We start from the raw sequence: 17,909 nt of genomic DNA on the forward strand, positions 1-17,909 counted from the left end.
CCATGCAATCTTTTTGTCTGGTGCCAGGCAAAGTTGGAAGAACAAACAAAAGGAAAGTCTCTATAGTAATGCAGGGAGCACTTGTCCCCATTTAAGTTAGAAGCTAAGAAAAGGATACTGTTTTGTTGCCAAAATTCTTCCATCTAATGCAAATATAAACCCCCTTTTTTGCCTGGATTCCTGCCCAGAGCTGTTTCTCTCAACTTCCATTATGTTTAAAAATAAAAATTGCATCAGCGAGAAGATATTCTCAACAAGGTTCTGTAGCATCGCTCTCCCCTCAGTTAATTTGTGTCAATTATGCTGTAGATCCTGATACCGCCACAATTTACAGGTTTCTCACTCATGCATCATTGTTGCCAATATATATTGCCAAGTTATATTACCATCAATCTATGAATAAAGAGAAACTGTCATAAACCAGAATAGATGGTGGTTTGTTCTCACATCCCATCACTCTAAATTGTCTGTATATTTAGGAATAAGGGAAGGTGTTAATTTCACAGCAAAAATTTGGATCAGTTCCTACTTAATTATGGTATCTTCCCCCTGCCTTGCCTAAATGCATTTAATCCACTCACAGTAGCCCAGTTTTCACTACCTTTTATATTCTGACATATCCCTGGGCCTTCAAGATCCCCCTGCCAACAGGGAACAGAGGCTTCTCTTTCAGTTTCAAGCTCTCTGTCTCTCTCCACTTCCCTTAAGGATGGCCAAAATCTGCCCTGTGAAATTATCACTGACTTGCCAGCTGGGCCAGGCACAGCAGTGAGGGAGCTCAGCAGATCCAACTCCAGATCATTTCTGCCAAAGAACAACATCCTCCCACAACTCTTCCATAAAGAGGTGCAGGGGTTTTAGCTGACAATTAAGTGTGACAGGGATTTGGCACTATGTATCTGTCAGAGGCGCCTTGTCTCTGAAGACCAGAGCACTCTCTTACACCTTAAAGAAGTTGTGCTATAACCACATAAGGAAGACCATCAGCATAATTCATCCTTAAGATGCCAGGCAGGTTGGGTGAACTTTCCAGGTGTTGCACAGCTCACAATGGCTGGTGTGTACTTGCCCTTAGAGATGCTACATACAAGTATTCAGGATGGACAAAGGTAAATATGTATAATAATTAGAGACTAGAGCAGTTCCAGCAGCCAGTAACATAGGTATGCAGCATGGAAATACAATTCTAATAGCTGCTGCCCAAAATGCTTCAGTCAGGAGCCCTGGGAACATGGTATGGTTAAGAAATATATTTTCTTAAGAAATATACCAGAATAAGAGAAATACTTTAAAGACAATAGTTTTGGAATATTTTTTCCAATTTAATTTCTTTGTACCTTTTTTCCAACCAATGTCTTAATTTTTTTTTAATTTTATGGGAAATTTAATGGGTTTTTTCCTTCTTTTTTTTTTAAAGGACCCAAGAAGCAAAGGTAAGCCAAGTTGATAAATGAGAAAATCGGAGTGTCTGCCACTGTGGGTAGTGGACATGCTTCAGAAAAAAGCCCATCCAAAGTGGTACTTTCCTCAACCTGCACAAATACATTTTCTTTCTGCTTTGGGTTTCTTGACTTCTGCAGAAAAGGAGTAGTGACATGCTACTACACCGAAAAATAATCTTCCTTTTCCAACATATCAAAACATAAGGATAATAAACTCTTATCAAGTGACTTGGCAGTTGAGGACCCATTTTTTGGGCAGACTAACACAATTCTTCAAGGCTGGGTGAAGCCACAGCTCCACTCAAGTCAGTGAGAACTCTGACACCTTTCTTTACAAAATTAGTCTGATTTCACTTTTCTCTGGTGCCTTGTGTCAAGACTGACCTGTTATACACTGAAGTTAAGAGTCTCTAGATGACAGAACTGATGTTCTCAGCATCAATACATCCCAAAGTGCTGAAACTCCATGAAGTTGCATGGACATCTCTTGAGCATGGGGACATTCCAATGTTGTGTCTCAGTAGTTGACTGTACATTCGTATCCCATTGATTTTTACAGGTGAAGTCACACTAGAAGAACACTTTTACACTAGTAAAAGCAAATTTGCACTTGTGATGCATTGAGCTGGACAAACCACATCTGCCTCCTGCTTTGGTCAGAGGTGTAGTATCTACACTTGGTGCAAGCAACTCCTACAACAAAGCTTACTTTGTCTACAGCACACAGATACTTACACAATATGAGCCAGGTTTAGAGGTTTTTCAGGCTGGTCAGGGAACATTGGGTGCAAAGGTTCACGGCTGGAAGCACAGCTTAAAGACTTGCTAAGTGCATTAGTTAGCTTCTTAGCAGGTGATTTCTGGGAGGAACAAGGAAGGTAGAGGTAATCTGGACAAGTAAGGTGCATACTGTTTCTGCTACAGGAAGCACAAAACAACAGGAAGCTCTAACAGCTCACAGACCTATGGACTGACATCCCCCTTGCCCCCCTCCCATGCTGAGAGTCTAGTAAGGCAAAGAGTGCTGCATTTGGGAAAGAATTACTGTTATCTTCAGCAGCCTTTAGACCAGGCTGGGGGTGTATCTATAGGGAAAGTTGCCATGGCTTTTTTGCAATGCTGCACTCAGGCACTGTTGAACAAAGAACAGCACAGTTTGTGTCACCTGGACCGTTGCTGGCTTGTACCTCACCAGCTTGGGAATGCAAGGAGAACAGATCTGAGCATGCTTGTCCCTGTAGATACACTGTATGGGACACCATTTCCCTCCTAGATATGGGCCAGGCACCAGGCTGTTTGTTCTTCCCCCTCACTAATATTTCCCTCCTCACCTCCAGTACCCTGTACTGTTTAGCTGCTATTGCAAAGCTTCTCTTTCACCTCCTGTGGCCACTGACCACCGGAGAATGGAAATTTGAGAAAAGGGCTTGCCAGGAATTTCCTCACTGTGGCAACAGCACTTCAAAAGAGACTGATGTACTGTCACTGTCCCCAAAAGATGGGGAGGGTCTGTGCGAGAAGCATAATTTTCATCAACGTGAAAAAAAAAATAAAATCAATATTTTCTGCTTTCTGTTTTGTCTGGAGACTATGCAGTTGAGGACTAAACTCAACTTCCCTTCTAAGGGATCTCTGAGATCCAAGGTGTGTCTTAGGCTGTGTGAGGGATTCTCAGGGAATTCAACTCAGCTCTCTGTGATTCAGTTCTCTGCCAGTAAAAGAGGCTTAGTGATCCTTATACTGTCTCTTCTCCCCAAAACACAGTTTGACAGGCTGAAATTGAAAAATCTTCCTGGAATTTGACAGAAAGGGTTTTGTATTTGTGCATATACATCCTGCATCGACTTTTGACTGTCACCGAGTCTTTAATGAAATATTTCTACTAGAGAAATCCAACCTAAATATGTAAAGTTCAAGCTCTTTCTCTTTCATTATAAATGCAATTTCACTCTGAATTGAGAACAGTTGATTTCCATTGCACCCATAAACACTTCTAATGTGCATGTGGAGCTCAATACTGATGCATTATGGAGAATGCTAACTAGGTTTGAACAAGTGCTAATGAATGCTACAGAAAGACAACTTCAAACTTGAAGCAAAACATTTGTTTCTGTCAAGGAAACATTTGAAAGCACTAGGCATGTGGTCACATTTTTGCCTTCCGCTGAACAGAAATCTTAAGTTTTCCAATTACTTCCTACCTATAATTACAGCTCACTGGCTACAGCAAAAAATGGATTTTATAGCACAAATTGCTATTAGGAATGGAGTCTGAGCTACATTGTGGGCACTTTTCCTATTCAGATACTAAACTCCAGCCATTTGTGTCTATGCAACAAGCAGCAATTAGGACCCACAAAAACAATTACAGATGCAGGTCTGGGATACAGTGCAGGGCTGCATAACTGGCATACAGAGCAAACCATGTCCAATTTAACCCTTGCCTGTTCCATCAACAGAAAACCAGACATTTAAAAAGTATTAAAATTCAGAACTTTGTTAAAGAATAAACACAGAAGTACCATAAAAATGGGAGCTTTTGCTGTATGCATGATTTTTTTTTTTAACAGTATACTTTTGAAATGTTCGAGATTAATTAGGTATTTTCTGCTGATGTCTGTGTTTGAATCCCAAAGGATTTTTTAACCAAAGGGTTCAACTGGGGCTTTGCTCCAGTCCATGGAAAGCTGAGTCCCCAAGTCTCATGCCCTTCAGGGAAGGTTAAGATTCCGGCAGCTGTTGATACTTCCCTTTCAGCTTAGGAAAAACATTGCATTATTTTGATTAACAACAAAAAGGCTGAAGTGAGCTTTTCGCTATAGTAAACACTACTGTGGATCTAAGCCTGTGACCACGCTCAAATCTACAGTGCCAAGATCATCCCAAATGCTACGCATATGCTGCAGCCACTCAACTGAAAATATTGATGAATGAGCATTAAGTATTCATCATTTCATTTACATGTAGCCAAACAGAGCAAGCCAATGACGATTTTACCGTGAGTCCTGTGGGAATGGGAGAAGCTGCCATGAGCCTGCTGCCCTGCTGTCAACCCCTCCTGCGCTGCCCTCCCCGCGGCACGCCCCATCACAGGCACCCGAGATCCTCACCCAGAAAAGACCATTCCCACCTCCACGCTCTCCTGATGGCTCCCAAGGCCAGAGCCTCCCAGACAGGGTCACTAATCCAAAGTGCCAGCCCGGCTCCCAGCTCGCTGAGCCAGACAGCTGCCCAGAGCTGTGGCTGGGGGCTTCTCTGATGGCTGGAGGGCAAAGCAGCCTGCAGCGAGGCAGGAGCCTTTCCTTACCCATGACGTGTACTCTTTCATTTGGTGCTGGTTGCTGTGGGAACCGCTGGCATGGCCCCTCCAGAAGCAGTCTTGACAGAGCTGGTAATTGTGACACTGCTGGCAGCGGTAGCGAAACCCCATCATGCTCTCGCTGTGGCAGTAGGAACACTCGACGGGGTGGAAGACTGTGCGGGAGAAAGAAATGGTGAGCCAAAAAACAAAACAAAGAAACACCCAGAAAAAGTTTATGGACAAACCCCAAACTGAAGGGTGCTCCCTTCTTTGTTTTAAGCAATCTGCAGTGTTTGATGCTGCCGACAGCCCTGACCTGAGAAAATACAGCAACCTGTACTAAGCCACAGGCAACACTGGGCACTAAGCCCTTCTTCACTTCTGAGCTGGTATCCATACCTCCTGCTCACAGCCGCAAAAAAAGTGTGTGTTCAGTTTCAATGTCTAACAGAATACATGACAGAGTACAGAGGAGGGCCAAGAAGATATGGGTTCTCCTATGAGGGCAGGCTGAGAGAGTTTTTCAGCCTGGAGAAGAGAAAGCTCCAGGGAGTCCTTAGAGCAGCCTTCCAGTACCTAAAGGGGCTAGAAGAGAGCTGGAGAGGGACTTTTGTCAAGGGCATGTAGGGATAGGACAAGGGGGAATGGGTTCACAGAAGGAAGCTAAGTTTAGATTAGGAATTAGCAATAAAATCTCTACAGTGAGGATGATGAGTCAGTGGATTGAGTTGTCTGAAGAAGTTGTGGATGAGCCACCCCTGGAAGTGTTCAAGGCCAGGCTGGATGGGGCTCTGAGCAACCTGGTCTAGGGGAAGATGTCCCTGCTGGGGAGTTGGAATTGCATGATCTTTAAGGTCCCTTTCAACCCAAACTATTCTATGACAGAGGAAATTTCTATGTGGAAAAATCCACTGCAGCTGCACCACTGGGAGAAGCTGAATGTTTTGCTGTGTTTTAAGCAGCTGAAGTGAGGCATCTTGGAGGAAAGGTCAAACTTAGCTACATGACTACTAAAAGGATGAAAGTGTACTTAGATGTGTTATTGTCTTTTAATTATTGCTTTCTCATCTGTACAAGTGGTGTCATTTAGGTACCTACATATGGAGTTGAACATGTAGCTTTGGATGTCCAGATTTGTAAAGCTGGCCTTTGGAGGGACCTGTTCTCTGTTCAGAAGCAGATAGTGACAAGGAGGCAAGTCACTGAGGATGCTAAAGCACCAACCGAGATATTTGGAAGCACCTTCTGGGCAATACTGCTATTTCTGTTCCTCTTTCCATGCTACAGCATGTACCAAATTTACCACAGGGTACTGAACATCCCCCTTGTTCCCAAGCACCCTCTGCCTTTCTATCATAAGGTTCAGTCTGGGAAAATCTGGATCACTGCTGAATGTGTCAGGGGTTTAATTCCTTGCCAGACTTTTGCAGCAGGAAGAGTTTCTGCTCTAGGCTAGGAAACACTGTGAAACTGGTGAGGGACAGGGGTGGATGACAAAAGCTTGAGCAAGGTGGGATAGATAGGTTGCTCCGTAGCCAAAAAGGACTTTGGGAACCAGAGTTCCCAAAGGCACCACCTTGGTGCCTTTCCGTGGAAGAGGGATTTCTGTTCCTGTTTAGCACAGGAATACTTAAAACTTTTTCTCCTTTTCCTTTTATCACCAAAAATGGATGCACACCATCCACAGGGAACTTCCTTTTCAGAGGATATGGTCTGGCAGTGTAGACTTAGGAGTAGATCCCTCCTAAGGACCTTTTGGCTGGTGTTTTGCACTACACTGACATCTCCTGCCAGGAATACTGTATGAACGGAAACTGCCAAGCTGCTCCCTCTCTGCTGCCATATGTCATAGCTAATAAAAGTTGTGGTCTTGATAGTTTACCAAATATAAGTGTGTGAATGGATGAAGTCCTATTGCTCTTTGCTTATCCAGAGCACAGGAAGAGACACGATCAGGTTAACTTCCTGAGCACAGCAAAATTTAAACCATGTTCCTGGCTGAATGACCAAGAGACTTCTTCAAATATTTTACCAGTCACTGTAAAAATAGCATATGGAGTCAATGAACCCAGTAGCTTTTACAAAACTATCTACAGAGTGTGAAAATCATCACACCAAAGTTTATTCTTGTAACTGTGTTTTGGCAGCGTCTCTTTACTTACCATTTTCAACATTTGCCAGTCGATGCAGAAGTGGTAACCACACTAGACACTGTGGCGGGGGATCAGACATGAGAGTATCCAAGAAAGTGTTTAATGTGACTTTTTTCTGCTCAAACAAGCAAACAAACATGCACAAAAAAATCAGTAATTAGACATCTCAAAATTATTTTATCTTGTCTCTACAGAAACACCTGGGACTAAGTTTCAAACACTGTTTTTGCCTGTAACCCTGATTTACTGAAAAGAACAAGTGATACTAGCAAAGCTTTTCCAGACTATTTTTAGTCGGTACAATGATATAACTGATAACTAGAAGTCATTCTCACAAGGCTGGGTTGGAGACACTTAGCTCCCACTCACTTCCAGACTCTTTTCTAGAGTCACTGCCTGAAGATGAGTTGTGGTTAAGGGTGGTATTCAACTCTGCATGTTCTCATCTGTTTTGAGTATCGTGTGACAAGTGCATGTAAGCTATCACTGTGTATGACCAATTCTCAAACGAAAAGTCACTGCTGATGGTACTCGAAAAAAGAAAATGAGGGAAAATACTGGCAAGGGAGTACAAATCAGAAAGAAATATAGAATAAGGAGCGAACACTGCAGGCAATTTGTTGCTGTAATTTAAGAAACTTTGCTTGTCTAAGGAGCAATGGCAACTAGTTATGGGTGAGCTCTGATTGTGGGATGTCAAGACTGCATATGCTCAGGGAACGCAACTGCTCCTGAACTCTTCACGCCTTTAAGCACTTAGAGATCTATGCCCCTTTAAATTTCAAAGAAATTTAAACTCTAAGATATCCCTGTTGATTTTAAAAATGCAATCTAGGGCCTTAAAATTCTTAGGTGTCTGGAAAAAGTAATCACAAATCTTAGTTCATTTGCTTTTTCAATCAGCAAATGAGCCTTCCTTAAATAAAATTTAAGATGCAAAAATATCGAGCCCTGCTGAGAATATATGTAGATATATTTTATAGACATACATATTTAAGTAGTATCCCCATATCCAAAGGGATAGCTAAATTTTCATATCTGATTGCATAAGCTGCTGCTTTAACTTGCTAAAGAACTATGGTTACCCCATGAGAAAGTTAAGCAGCAGTTATGCAGTGACACGTATCATCTCTGTGTGTTGTGGAACTCTTTTCAGAGCTGAGATTTCCAGATGGAGTATCTGTGCTCCATTTATACAAAACTACCACCAGATGTAAATAAATCATTATTTCTCTTATTCACTGACTGATCAATGGAAAACATCTCACACAGTCTCAGGGGTGAAACACAGCAAGATATTTGGAAATATATTAAGATGCTTGTCCATAGGAGAAAATACCTCAGGCTACAGTGAAAAAAGGCTTGATTCTTTAATGAACAAAAAATAGCCAGAATATGAGCTCTAAATCTCACTGGAATACTACCTTTCCCCACAATAACTGCAGTGTGAAAGTCCAGTCAAACACTACCACCTGCTTGCTGTATGAATTATCTTCCCAGCCATGGAGAGCAGATAATCGCTTCCCAAATAGGCATCCTATGCTGTAAGCATCAGCTCAGAGAAAAGCATCTTTCTTTTGGAGATGTGGATTTCTTTTTCTGCTGAGGATGCTTGGCACAGCTTTGCTGACCAATGCTGCCAGTAAATGTCTGTGTTGTCTGCAGCAGAACTTGAGAGCATAGGGGAAAAAAAGGTGGAAGAAAGCCCAGGAAAGGAAAGGACCTCCAGTGCCCCATTACTGCAGAGCTGAATAGCCTTAGATCTTCCCTCTGCTCTTGAAGGGATACACACAACCGGTCTAACAAGCAAATAGATGAGGAAACAATAACAGCTCTTCCACGATGCAGTGGGCTTTTGAAAGCAGCTATAACTTTAAAATCTGATTGGCACAAAATAAGGCAATGGCAGCTTTATGGCCAAACTGCTCTGGTGATCACTGATTTTATGGATTAGAGGAAAAAGCAGTGTACCTTAAAAGGACACTGTCAGAGCAATTTCCATACACTTTCCTCCTGCAATTTTCTTTCAGCTGCTGGGAAAGTTTAAACTGAAAGCTGTTTTCTAAATATACACTATACACAGATGGAGTCTAGGTTTGTGGAATAACACTTAGACAAGTGCTAAGAAAATGCAGTTAGCGTCTATCTTTTTAGTTTGGGATAATTTTTTTTAAAAAGTGTTTTTTACAATAATAACAATGCTGTTTAATACAAATATAGTGTAACATCACATCAATCCTACCTATGCGGGAAAGTGGTGATGACAAAACTCCTTTTTGAGCCACAGATTTGAATTTTGAAACATTAAGTCACTTGCTCCAGCAACTGGGCATTTCTGCCCCACAAATTTGCTGATGAGGAAACACTCTCACTTCTATTTTGAATAGACATTCAATCTAGCAGTGGTTCACCGGGAGAGGAGAATACATGGTTGCATCAAATAAACCAGCAGAATTGGGAATAATAAAACATTTCTGCAAAAGGAAAAACCCTGAATGGATTTGACACCATAACCAGATTAATTCCCAGAATTTTTTATTTCCCTGAAATTGAAGAATCTCTATATATCAGGGGGTTGAAAGGCTTCTGGTAAGCAAAAGTGACCCATTGTGACAACAAGTAAGAGTGCCAAACACTCCAAGCTATCAACTTCTGATAATGCTACATGCGATATAAGAGAGAAAGAATGACTTGCATGTGACTAAGATTGCAAATACCATTTATCATGATGTCATCAAGATCTAAATTTCATTTCAAAACTCTGGTTCACCCCTAGTGAGGATGTAATGAGAACTACATAAAGTTAATTTAAGTGAAACATCAGACTAGATTTACAAGAGTACTTGGCTGTCTCCAGATGCAAAACAGCAGCTTTGTAAACCTGCTGTGTACCTACATCAGTCAGAGACTTAACTCTCGTTAGCTCTAAGTGGAGCTTGTAAACAAAACCATCTAATGCCTGCTTGAAGATGTTGTTTCTAAAGGTACCTTAATGCATCTGGTTCACTCAGCTGGATGCAATCTCAAAGCAAGTGCCATTTCTGATGGCTACTGAGATAAAAAATGAGACCTGAATTACATTTTTTCAGGAAAAGAAAATCCTTTCTTCATCTATAATAACAGCATGTCCAACATGCAAAGCTAGAATACCCTGTTCCCATGCAAGAGAATTCTTTCATTATTTTAACACAAAACTACCAGAAGTCACTTCACCATGTAAATTTGTCAACATAAGATGAAGTGCTGTTTTAAGTCTCCCTCTGTGAAACAAGACTAGTTTCACATATGCAAACATTACCATTTAAAATGAATTGGGAGATGACTCAATAAATGAATTCAGCATCTTCTGGCTGACTGGAGTGCCTATTGATCAATGATGAAACTGAGAGAATACAAAAAATGAGACTCTATTTTGCATGAAAACGACACTATTCCCGCTCCATTGAACTTACTTGTTCAACAATATTCAGTTAGCAAATGAAAGGATAAAGAGAAGGAAAATACAACTTCATTTCTAATATTGTCCCAGTTCCAGCATATTCCCTTGCTACATATTTATGGAATTATATGGTGTGATGTGTGGCAAGAGCCAGAGGAATTGTCTCTTTCTCCACTGGAGAACTGGACAACCAGCCACAATTACGGAATATTCTGAAGTGCTATGTATTAGCTGAAGCCAATGTGCTGTACTCAGTGTACCTATGGAATCTTCTGAGTTGCAGAAAAATCTTGTATTTTCTTCAGGATAAATTCATTGCTTTCCTGACCCTATCTCACTGGTGTTATTGGTAAGAGACAAGGGATTTTCTAATACATACTGATTCCCAGTTACAAAAAAATTTTAAGGTAATTTTCTTCTCATTCCTAAACTTGTGTGTCTATCACTAGAAAAACCTGAAGTTTGATTTTTTTTGGTGGAACTTCAGCTTTGTATGCAGAAGTTAGTCTTCTGTATACTTATGCTAACACCAACGAAGTGGAGTGGAGGACTGCATGTCTTGGAGTATAAATATATATAATACCTAAAGGTATATATGTAACTGGTGCTTCAATTAGGAAGTTCCCTAATTTAGGAACATGTAAGTCAAGATCCTGCTCTGAATCACTTTTTGACTAAACCTCTCTCTTCATGGTTATATGGGGAACCTATGGAGATCAGCTTCCTGTTGAAGGCACCAAACCTACACATCAGAAATCAGCGGAGTGGACCTTCCCCTCATCCAGCTGTGTTTCCTGGGCAAATATGCACCTATGTGTAAGACAGGAAGAGTCTTGGTCTGCTCAGAGGGGTGATTGAGACCCTGTGTCTCTTTATTTACCTGTTGTGAGAAACAGGATTTTGCCGACTGCTCCGTGTAACCAAATGAAGGCCCCTCGAAGACAGCGGTGGGCAGCTTGAGAACCTCCCGCAGAAACATGTCGTACCTGCCATAAACCATCACCCCGCTGGAGTCAGAAATCATGGAGAAAATATCTGAGGGGGGAAAAGAGAAGGAAAGAACACAGCAGCTTCAGTGTGAGCTACAGATTCGCTCTGAGTTCAGTATCATCTGATTTGAAAGAGAGGTAGTAAACATGTTTGGCTTATGGAAACCTCCGTTATTACCGCATCTTTATTTCTGACCTCTTTCAATAGAAAACAAGAAGAATTATTTGCATATTAAGAAATAGCTGGTTTTAATACTCAAATAGTCCTGATTTGTTTTTCTTTGTGCATGGTCATTTTTAAGCAAAGTCTGATGCATGGCATGAGGCAGTAATTTAATCAGGTAAGAAGGCTCTGATTTGACAAGATATGCTACATCAGCTTTTTGCCTACTGCCAGTTTACCATGTCAAATCAAAATCTTGACAACGGGTTCATTAAGTCAGTTATTATCTTGGACAGGACACATAAAGCAATGAAGGTCCTGCCAACATGTTATTTTTCACTCTTCCCCCTTTCTTATGTATAAAAATATCACACTTTTATTATTGCAGTGATGTCAGTTTGTCAGCCCTTACTTCTCTGCTTGTTTAAAATTATCCTCTGCTTAGCAGGAGATCTCTGACTAAAGAACATTTATTGTTTTTTTACTGTTTTTTCAGACTGTCATGTCAGCTGCTTCATTTCCAGGAACCTGGAAGGGAAATGCTGACAACAGGACTCCGGGACTGCTGACGCAAAAATCATCACTGTACTTCAGCCCTGCACTGGATGGACCCAGTTCCTATTCTTAAAGCAGCTTAGGGAACAAATAGTGCTCAATTTATAATTTGTAACTTTAGCTCAGACTGTATTTGAGTTTCTACATAGAAATAATACATTAAAAAATGGCACTAAATCTGGAAGACTAAATCAGCACTTGGGATTTCTACTTGTCTACTGTAAACAACTGTAATTTGTAAACTCAGTTTTCTTGGGGTCAGATAGAAGGCTCAGTGGAAACTGAGGGTTTTTGGTCAAAAAGTCTGGAAAATGGTGTTCTGGACCTGACATCATATGACTAAACAGAAAGTCTTCCATTGCAGCTACAAGTAAATGATATATTTCCTATTGGGGAACAAATCCTATGAAATGAGAATCTGTTCACCAAAATACATGGCATAAGAATGCCCTATGGAAGAAAATATAAATAGTACATAAATACATTTGTCTTCTATGTGTGAAAAGACGTAGATGTTATTAAAAATAATCAGAAGAAATTGTTAAATTATACTTCATGATATTGAGGCACTTATTTGTATCCTGAGATCAATAACCCCAATGGAAAAAAAAAAATAAAATCCACCAATAAGAGCTTCAATGTATGCAATTTGTCCTTAAAAGCCTCAGTGTGAAGTTCAATCAAACATGTAGTGGGATTTACTTAGAGATATACATAGGGCAACTCCCAAACCCAGCCAAGAAACTTGGTTTATCCTAATTCCCTCTTTTCTACTTGTACTGTTAATTCTCCAACAACAACGATTTTTAGCAGGTAAAAAATATCACTTACATCTTAATTTGTCCATGATTTTTCCTCCACAAAGAGTTGCCAAGGCCATTTTGACAGCAAAAACGGAAATTTTACCATGTCCTTCCCTGTTCAAAAGTAGAAAGTAGACATATTTTACATGTCCATTTTATGAGAATCCGTTAAACTAAAATGCGTATTTCTGACATCTCTTACGGTAATACACAATATATGTGGACTGACTTACAAGAAATAAGTCCTTTAAAAATAAAGTTTGTTTTGTGGGAACACACATCAATACACTGTTCTGTAAAGATCTCAGAGCAGATTTATTATGCATATGAAGCTCAGTATTAAACTATCGCATTATACTCTACAATTGTAGTTATTACAGCTATTTGCGATACAGTAGCACTGGGAGACACCTGTCACACTCATGGTTTCCCTATCCTAAGTGCTTTGGGAATTTTTTGGACCTAGAAGATTGTGAGTAAGTGAAAAAATCAGCACTGGGAACAAAAGTGAAAAAGCACACAGGGCTCACATCATTGCACAAACTTCATCTGTACCTGTCAGTAGGTTCTGACAATTGTCTTTTAAATGATACCCCTGACCCCCAGGAATCTTGAAGAAGGACTTTGCTGAAAAATGGGGAATATGCCTGCATCCAGAATGAGTGAAGGACATATGTTGTGATATGGAGAAGAGTTTTGTCCCTGGCTTATTCAAGGGGAGGCTGCACCCGGCTCTCTACTTTCAATTTACAATGCATAAATGCTAATAAACCCCAAATTCACCCAAGAGTTTGTCTTGGGGCAAAAAGGCACATTGCCAACTCTTCCCCCAGCTGTCTTGAACCATGCAATGGCTTAACATTATTATTCCCCTAATTCCTCATTTTCCTTTTACAGCCATGATGGCCCCCAGCGATCACCTGCCATCACAGAAAACCTGGTTTATTTGAGCTGCGTAAGTAAAACATGACTTCACACACTGCATGGCACACTTAGCCCCTAAAACACCTATCAGGCCCAGTTTAGTGTTCAGCCCCAGTTTAGTGTTCAGCTCCTTTCCAAGGGTGAGAATGAACATGCTCTCCTAAGTTCATCTGCTTCTTAATGTTAATCTCTTAACCTCAGAAATGGTGAAATGTGCTTTTTCTTGGAATTTTCTGAATCTTACTGTAAGGCAGCAGGAGTCCAGAGTTGCACAGGAGCAACTTCTATCCATCATCCAAACTCCTTGGCATTACTTCACAGCTTCCCACATGAATTAATGATATTAATTAATGACATCAGTGAGGACGTCATCATGCTTTAAAAAAGAGACAACCAATATTTGTGAGATTAGCAAAATGGCAGCCACATTTCCTTCTAAATTCTGACAGGATTAATGATGTGGCTAGATAATGAAGTTATGTATAAGCTTTTGGAAATTAAGTTTCTGTGATCTTCAGTCTACTCTACTAGGAAACACAATGTTTATAAGGGATTTCCTGTTTAATGTATACAATCATGTCCTACGTAGGATGGTCTGACAGCACTGGCAACAGTAGTATATAGAAATTTACCTCTTCATCAATATTTCTAAAATTACTCTATTCATTGTTACTCATAATTTTAAGGAAGAAAATTGCATCTGATTAAAACTAAAAGATGAATGACTCTGAAAAGACATGGAACCTGTGACTGTGCCTCTTTCTCTGCTAATCCCAAACCAGACTAATGCAGTAAAAACACATGTAACACACACATGAATGGTATACTCACATCTGTACATTGATGCATGCTACATGCTTCACTGCTACGTTCATTAAATCACTCAGACTTTAGAAAATTACTCATTTCCCTAAGCTTGCCTGACTAATAATCTTTCAAGTTCATTGAATTACATTTAGTTCTACATCAGTGTAACCCACAATTCTAAATATAAATTCTAATTATTCTTTCCACTCATTTGAAATTCTGCTTTTTGCCAGAAAATCAACTGGAAATACAATCAAAAATTAACTAATTCACTATTTCAGTATTTAAGAAAGAAATATTTACTGTGTTCTTTAATGCTGACTTTTGTGTACACTTTCTCATTACATGAGTTCCCTTTGACTGGCTTCATAAGATTAAAATCGCAGCAGAGGAATTTCCAGACTTCTGTACTTCCATTCTTTGTTGATTGGGGTCTGATTTGTGTAAACCAGACTTAGCATTGTTATGTCTGAGAATGTGGTCCTTTTGTATTCTTTTTGTGCATGCTGCCCTTTAGACCCTTAGGAATTTTTCTGCGCTGTTTCATCATGAGGTTTCCATCTGCCTTTAAAAGAGTTGATGTATTGAAAAAAAAAACAAAACAAAACAGCTAAGTAGAAGCAATGGCAATATTAAGAAGCAATGGAAGATTTAGAGATTAAAAAAAATGTGGAAGTGCTTCAGATTTAGATTATTTTTCCCAGGAGGTTTAGTTACATTTACTAATAGGATTATATTTTTGCATGGCAGACACATATCAACTTGGCTTCAGCTTCCACCCTAGAGCCACTGGCTTTTCCTATATTCAAATGGTTATGGAAGAGAGGAACAGAAAAAGAAAAGATATCATTTATCTCTTCAATCTCTCCATTTGACTTGATTAATTTTGACACTGTATTTTTTATCGGTCATTTGTATTCCTAAAAGCATCACAAGAGCCAGTATAAACCCAATTTGCCCTCCAAATACATATGTCTGTGTGTATGTGTGTGTGTGTGTGTCTGTGCATATACACACATGCATATCTAAATACACATGACTGATGAGCACACAGGGTAGCGGGGCCTAAGACTCGCCAATATCATTTGGATATCCAGAAGTGCCCTAAGCCGTGTCTAAGCACTACAGATGCCCCTGACTGGCAGCACTGGGGCCTCACAGAGTTTGCTGTGCAAAAGCAAATGCTGAAGCAGTGGCTCATAGCAGCAGCAAGATCTTGGGAGAAGTCAGCACTCCCTCAAAGCAGCTTTGGACTGGCTAATGCAAAGAGAAATAAATTTTACTAGTGGAAACAGGAAAGGACAGCAAATATTTTGATTTTATATTGCACTTCTCTTACTGAGGTTACTCTTCAGCAAGAAACATAAATGATATCAAAAGCAAACCTTGAAGCTGATGTGCACTTAACAACAATACAGGATGGAGTACTTAGGAAAGGAAATGATGGCCAGGGTTGAAGGTTATCTCCTGCTGCTTGGGGAAAAAAGGCCAAAAAATTATACATGGTTTTAGACACCAGAGCAGAGCACTGCATAGCTGCAGAGAGAGACAGCCTGTCCCCAGAGCAAGGAAACCCACAGACTGCCTGAAAAAATCCACAGACCATACAAGGCTGAGTCCAGCTCCAGGGCCTGATTTTGCCAGTTGGGTCACCAAGGAGAGTGGTACCAGATAGATGACACTGCCATTTGTCAGGATCTCTAGCAACACCCATACTGAGACAGCCATATGGTGGAGAAAGCCATCAAGAAATAGCATGACATCTTTAGAAACAGCAAATGTGTCCCATGAAAAGGACATTGAGAAAATACCATTTCTCTCACTAATGAGGCTTAAGTGGTGCTCCTCCAATACTTTAAGGTATCTTTTGCAAAAGTAACAAAGGTTCTTCAGTTATTGGTTACTACCCACCGTAATCAAGGCAGTCAATTCTAAAGTGCCACAGGCTGTAATTACAAATTCCCATTTTCACAACGAGGTTTTAGAGATGAAATTTTATTGACATTTAGCAAGATTATTTCATGTAGGAGAGCAAAATGCATAACGTCCAAATCTCTGAAATGCATTTTTTTACTGGACTTCCTTTGTAAATGCCTCTGTGGCTTTCAATGAGTAGCAAAGGTGGAAAAGAGAGGGAATTAAACACTTTACTGCTCTGAATAGATGAATGAGCAAGAAGTTGTATTTCCAAAATGGATATTGATCATCTTTATATACTGAAATCAGTACAATTCAAATGTTCATTTGATTAAAGAAAGGCATGAATATTTCCTCATTTCTCTGTAGAAGTCAAGCCCCCCCAGGCAGGCAAGGTCTGTTTCATAGCCCAGGACCCACCACTCCATTCAAAGGACAGTGTATGTCAAGGAACAGAGAAAAATCAGCTATTTTCTAATCAGTTAAACTTTGCAGCAGGAATAGCTAGAGATATTCTAGCATAGAATATTTCACACTCTTTTTAAAAGGAGTTTTTTGGAGAACAACTCGACTGAATGAGGCTGACCTTCCATCTTGCTGCCTAGGCATTGACCCCAGCCTGGGAGGAATTTTTCAGAGAGGTTTGTACTTGTCAACTTTTTTCAGAGTACTTGGTGTAAGGAAGTGAAGGAAGTGTGCTAATGTTTCATAAAGCCAATTAATCTCCTTAGGCCTTGAAGCAAAAGCTATTGCCTAATTTTAACCTGTGGTTAAAAATGTAGATCAGGCATATTTCTGTCTAGATTTTTTAAAATTCTGACCACCTCATTCTGCTCACTGGTTTTGGTCTGTCAGGGTCATCTACCATATGATGCTGACTTCCACACACTAATGATAAATTAATTGGAGAAGTATTTCTGTTTGTGAATTTTGAATTTGTTGGCTTGCAGTTTTATAAGGTTATACTTCAGTTTACTTTTAGCAGCACGAAGGAACATCCCACTCAGTCTCACAAGAAATTCCATACACTGTAATTTTCCCCCACTTTTTCCCCTTTCAGCAGAGAAATATAATTATCTGTGGGCCTAAAGAATCCCCAAGGCCATAAAAAACCCATAAAAAAGGGGGATGTAAGCTCAGCACCGGCAGTGGCTAAGTTGGCCCACATGCCACGGCAGCACACTGTGGTCCTTTTGTGTTTTGCTAGCCAAGTTTTAGCTCCTGAGAATACAGCGGTATTGCAGGCCTAAGGAAACACTCCTTGCCAGAGGGCAGAGAAACCTGCCAGGATTTCAGCAGGCTATAAAAGAAGGAAGAGGCTCTATTTAAAGTTTGGAGGATCTTCAGCCAGTACAGTACACAAACAGCAACATATATATTAACTAGAAGTAAATAAATGAGACAGTGGCAGGCTTA

General features: G+C 40.2%; 1 protein-coding gene across 23 annotated transcripts in view; it reads right to left on the bottom strand.

Annotated features, from left to right (window-relative positions):
• The window catches only part of DTNA (dystrobrevin alpha), a 223,102-nt gene that overhangs the window by 47,851 nt on the left and 157,342 nt on the right, over window positions 1-17,909 (bottom strand). For all 23 annotated transcript variants that reach the window (XM_068189369.1, XM_068189383.1, XM_068189405.1 and 20 more), the window contains 5 exons: window positions 12,874-12,959; window positions 11,216-11,370; window positions 6,906-7,011; window positions 4,750-4,916; window positions 2,178-2,302 (listed from right to left, as the gene is read on the bottom strand). In XM_068189369.1, the coding sequence (XP_068045470.1) occupies window positions 2,178-2,302; window positions 4,750-4,916; window positions 6,906-7,011; window positions 11,216-11,370; window positions 12,874-12,959 (639 nt within the window). The remainder of the gene's footprint in view (window positions 1-2,177; window positions 2,303-4,749; window positions 4,917-6,905; window positions 7,012-11,215; window positions 11,371-12,873; window positions 12,960-17,909) is intronic.

This window comes from Anomalospiza imberbis, chromosome 1, assembly GCF_031753505.1.
Source record: "Anomalospiza imberbis isolate Cuckoo-Finch-1a 21T00152 chromosome 1, ASM3175350v1, whole genome shotgun sequence".
Taxonomy (NCBI): Eukaryota; Metazoa; Chordata; class Aves; order Passeriformes; family Viduidae; genus Anomalospiza; species Anomalospiza imberbis.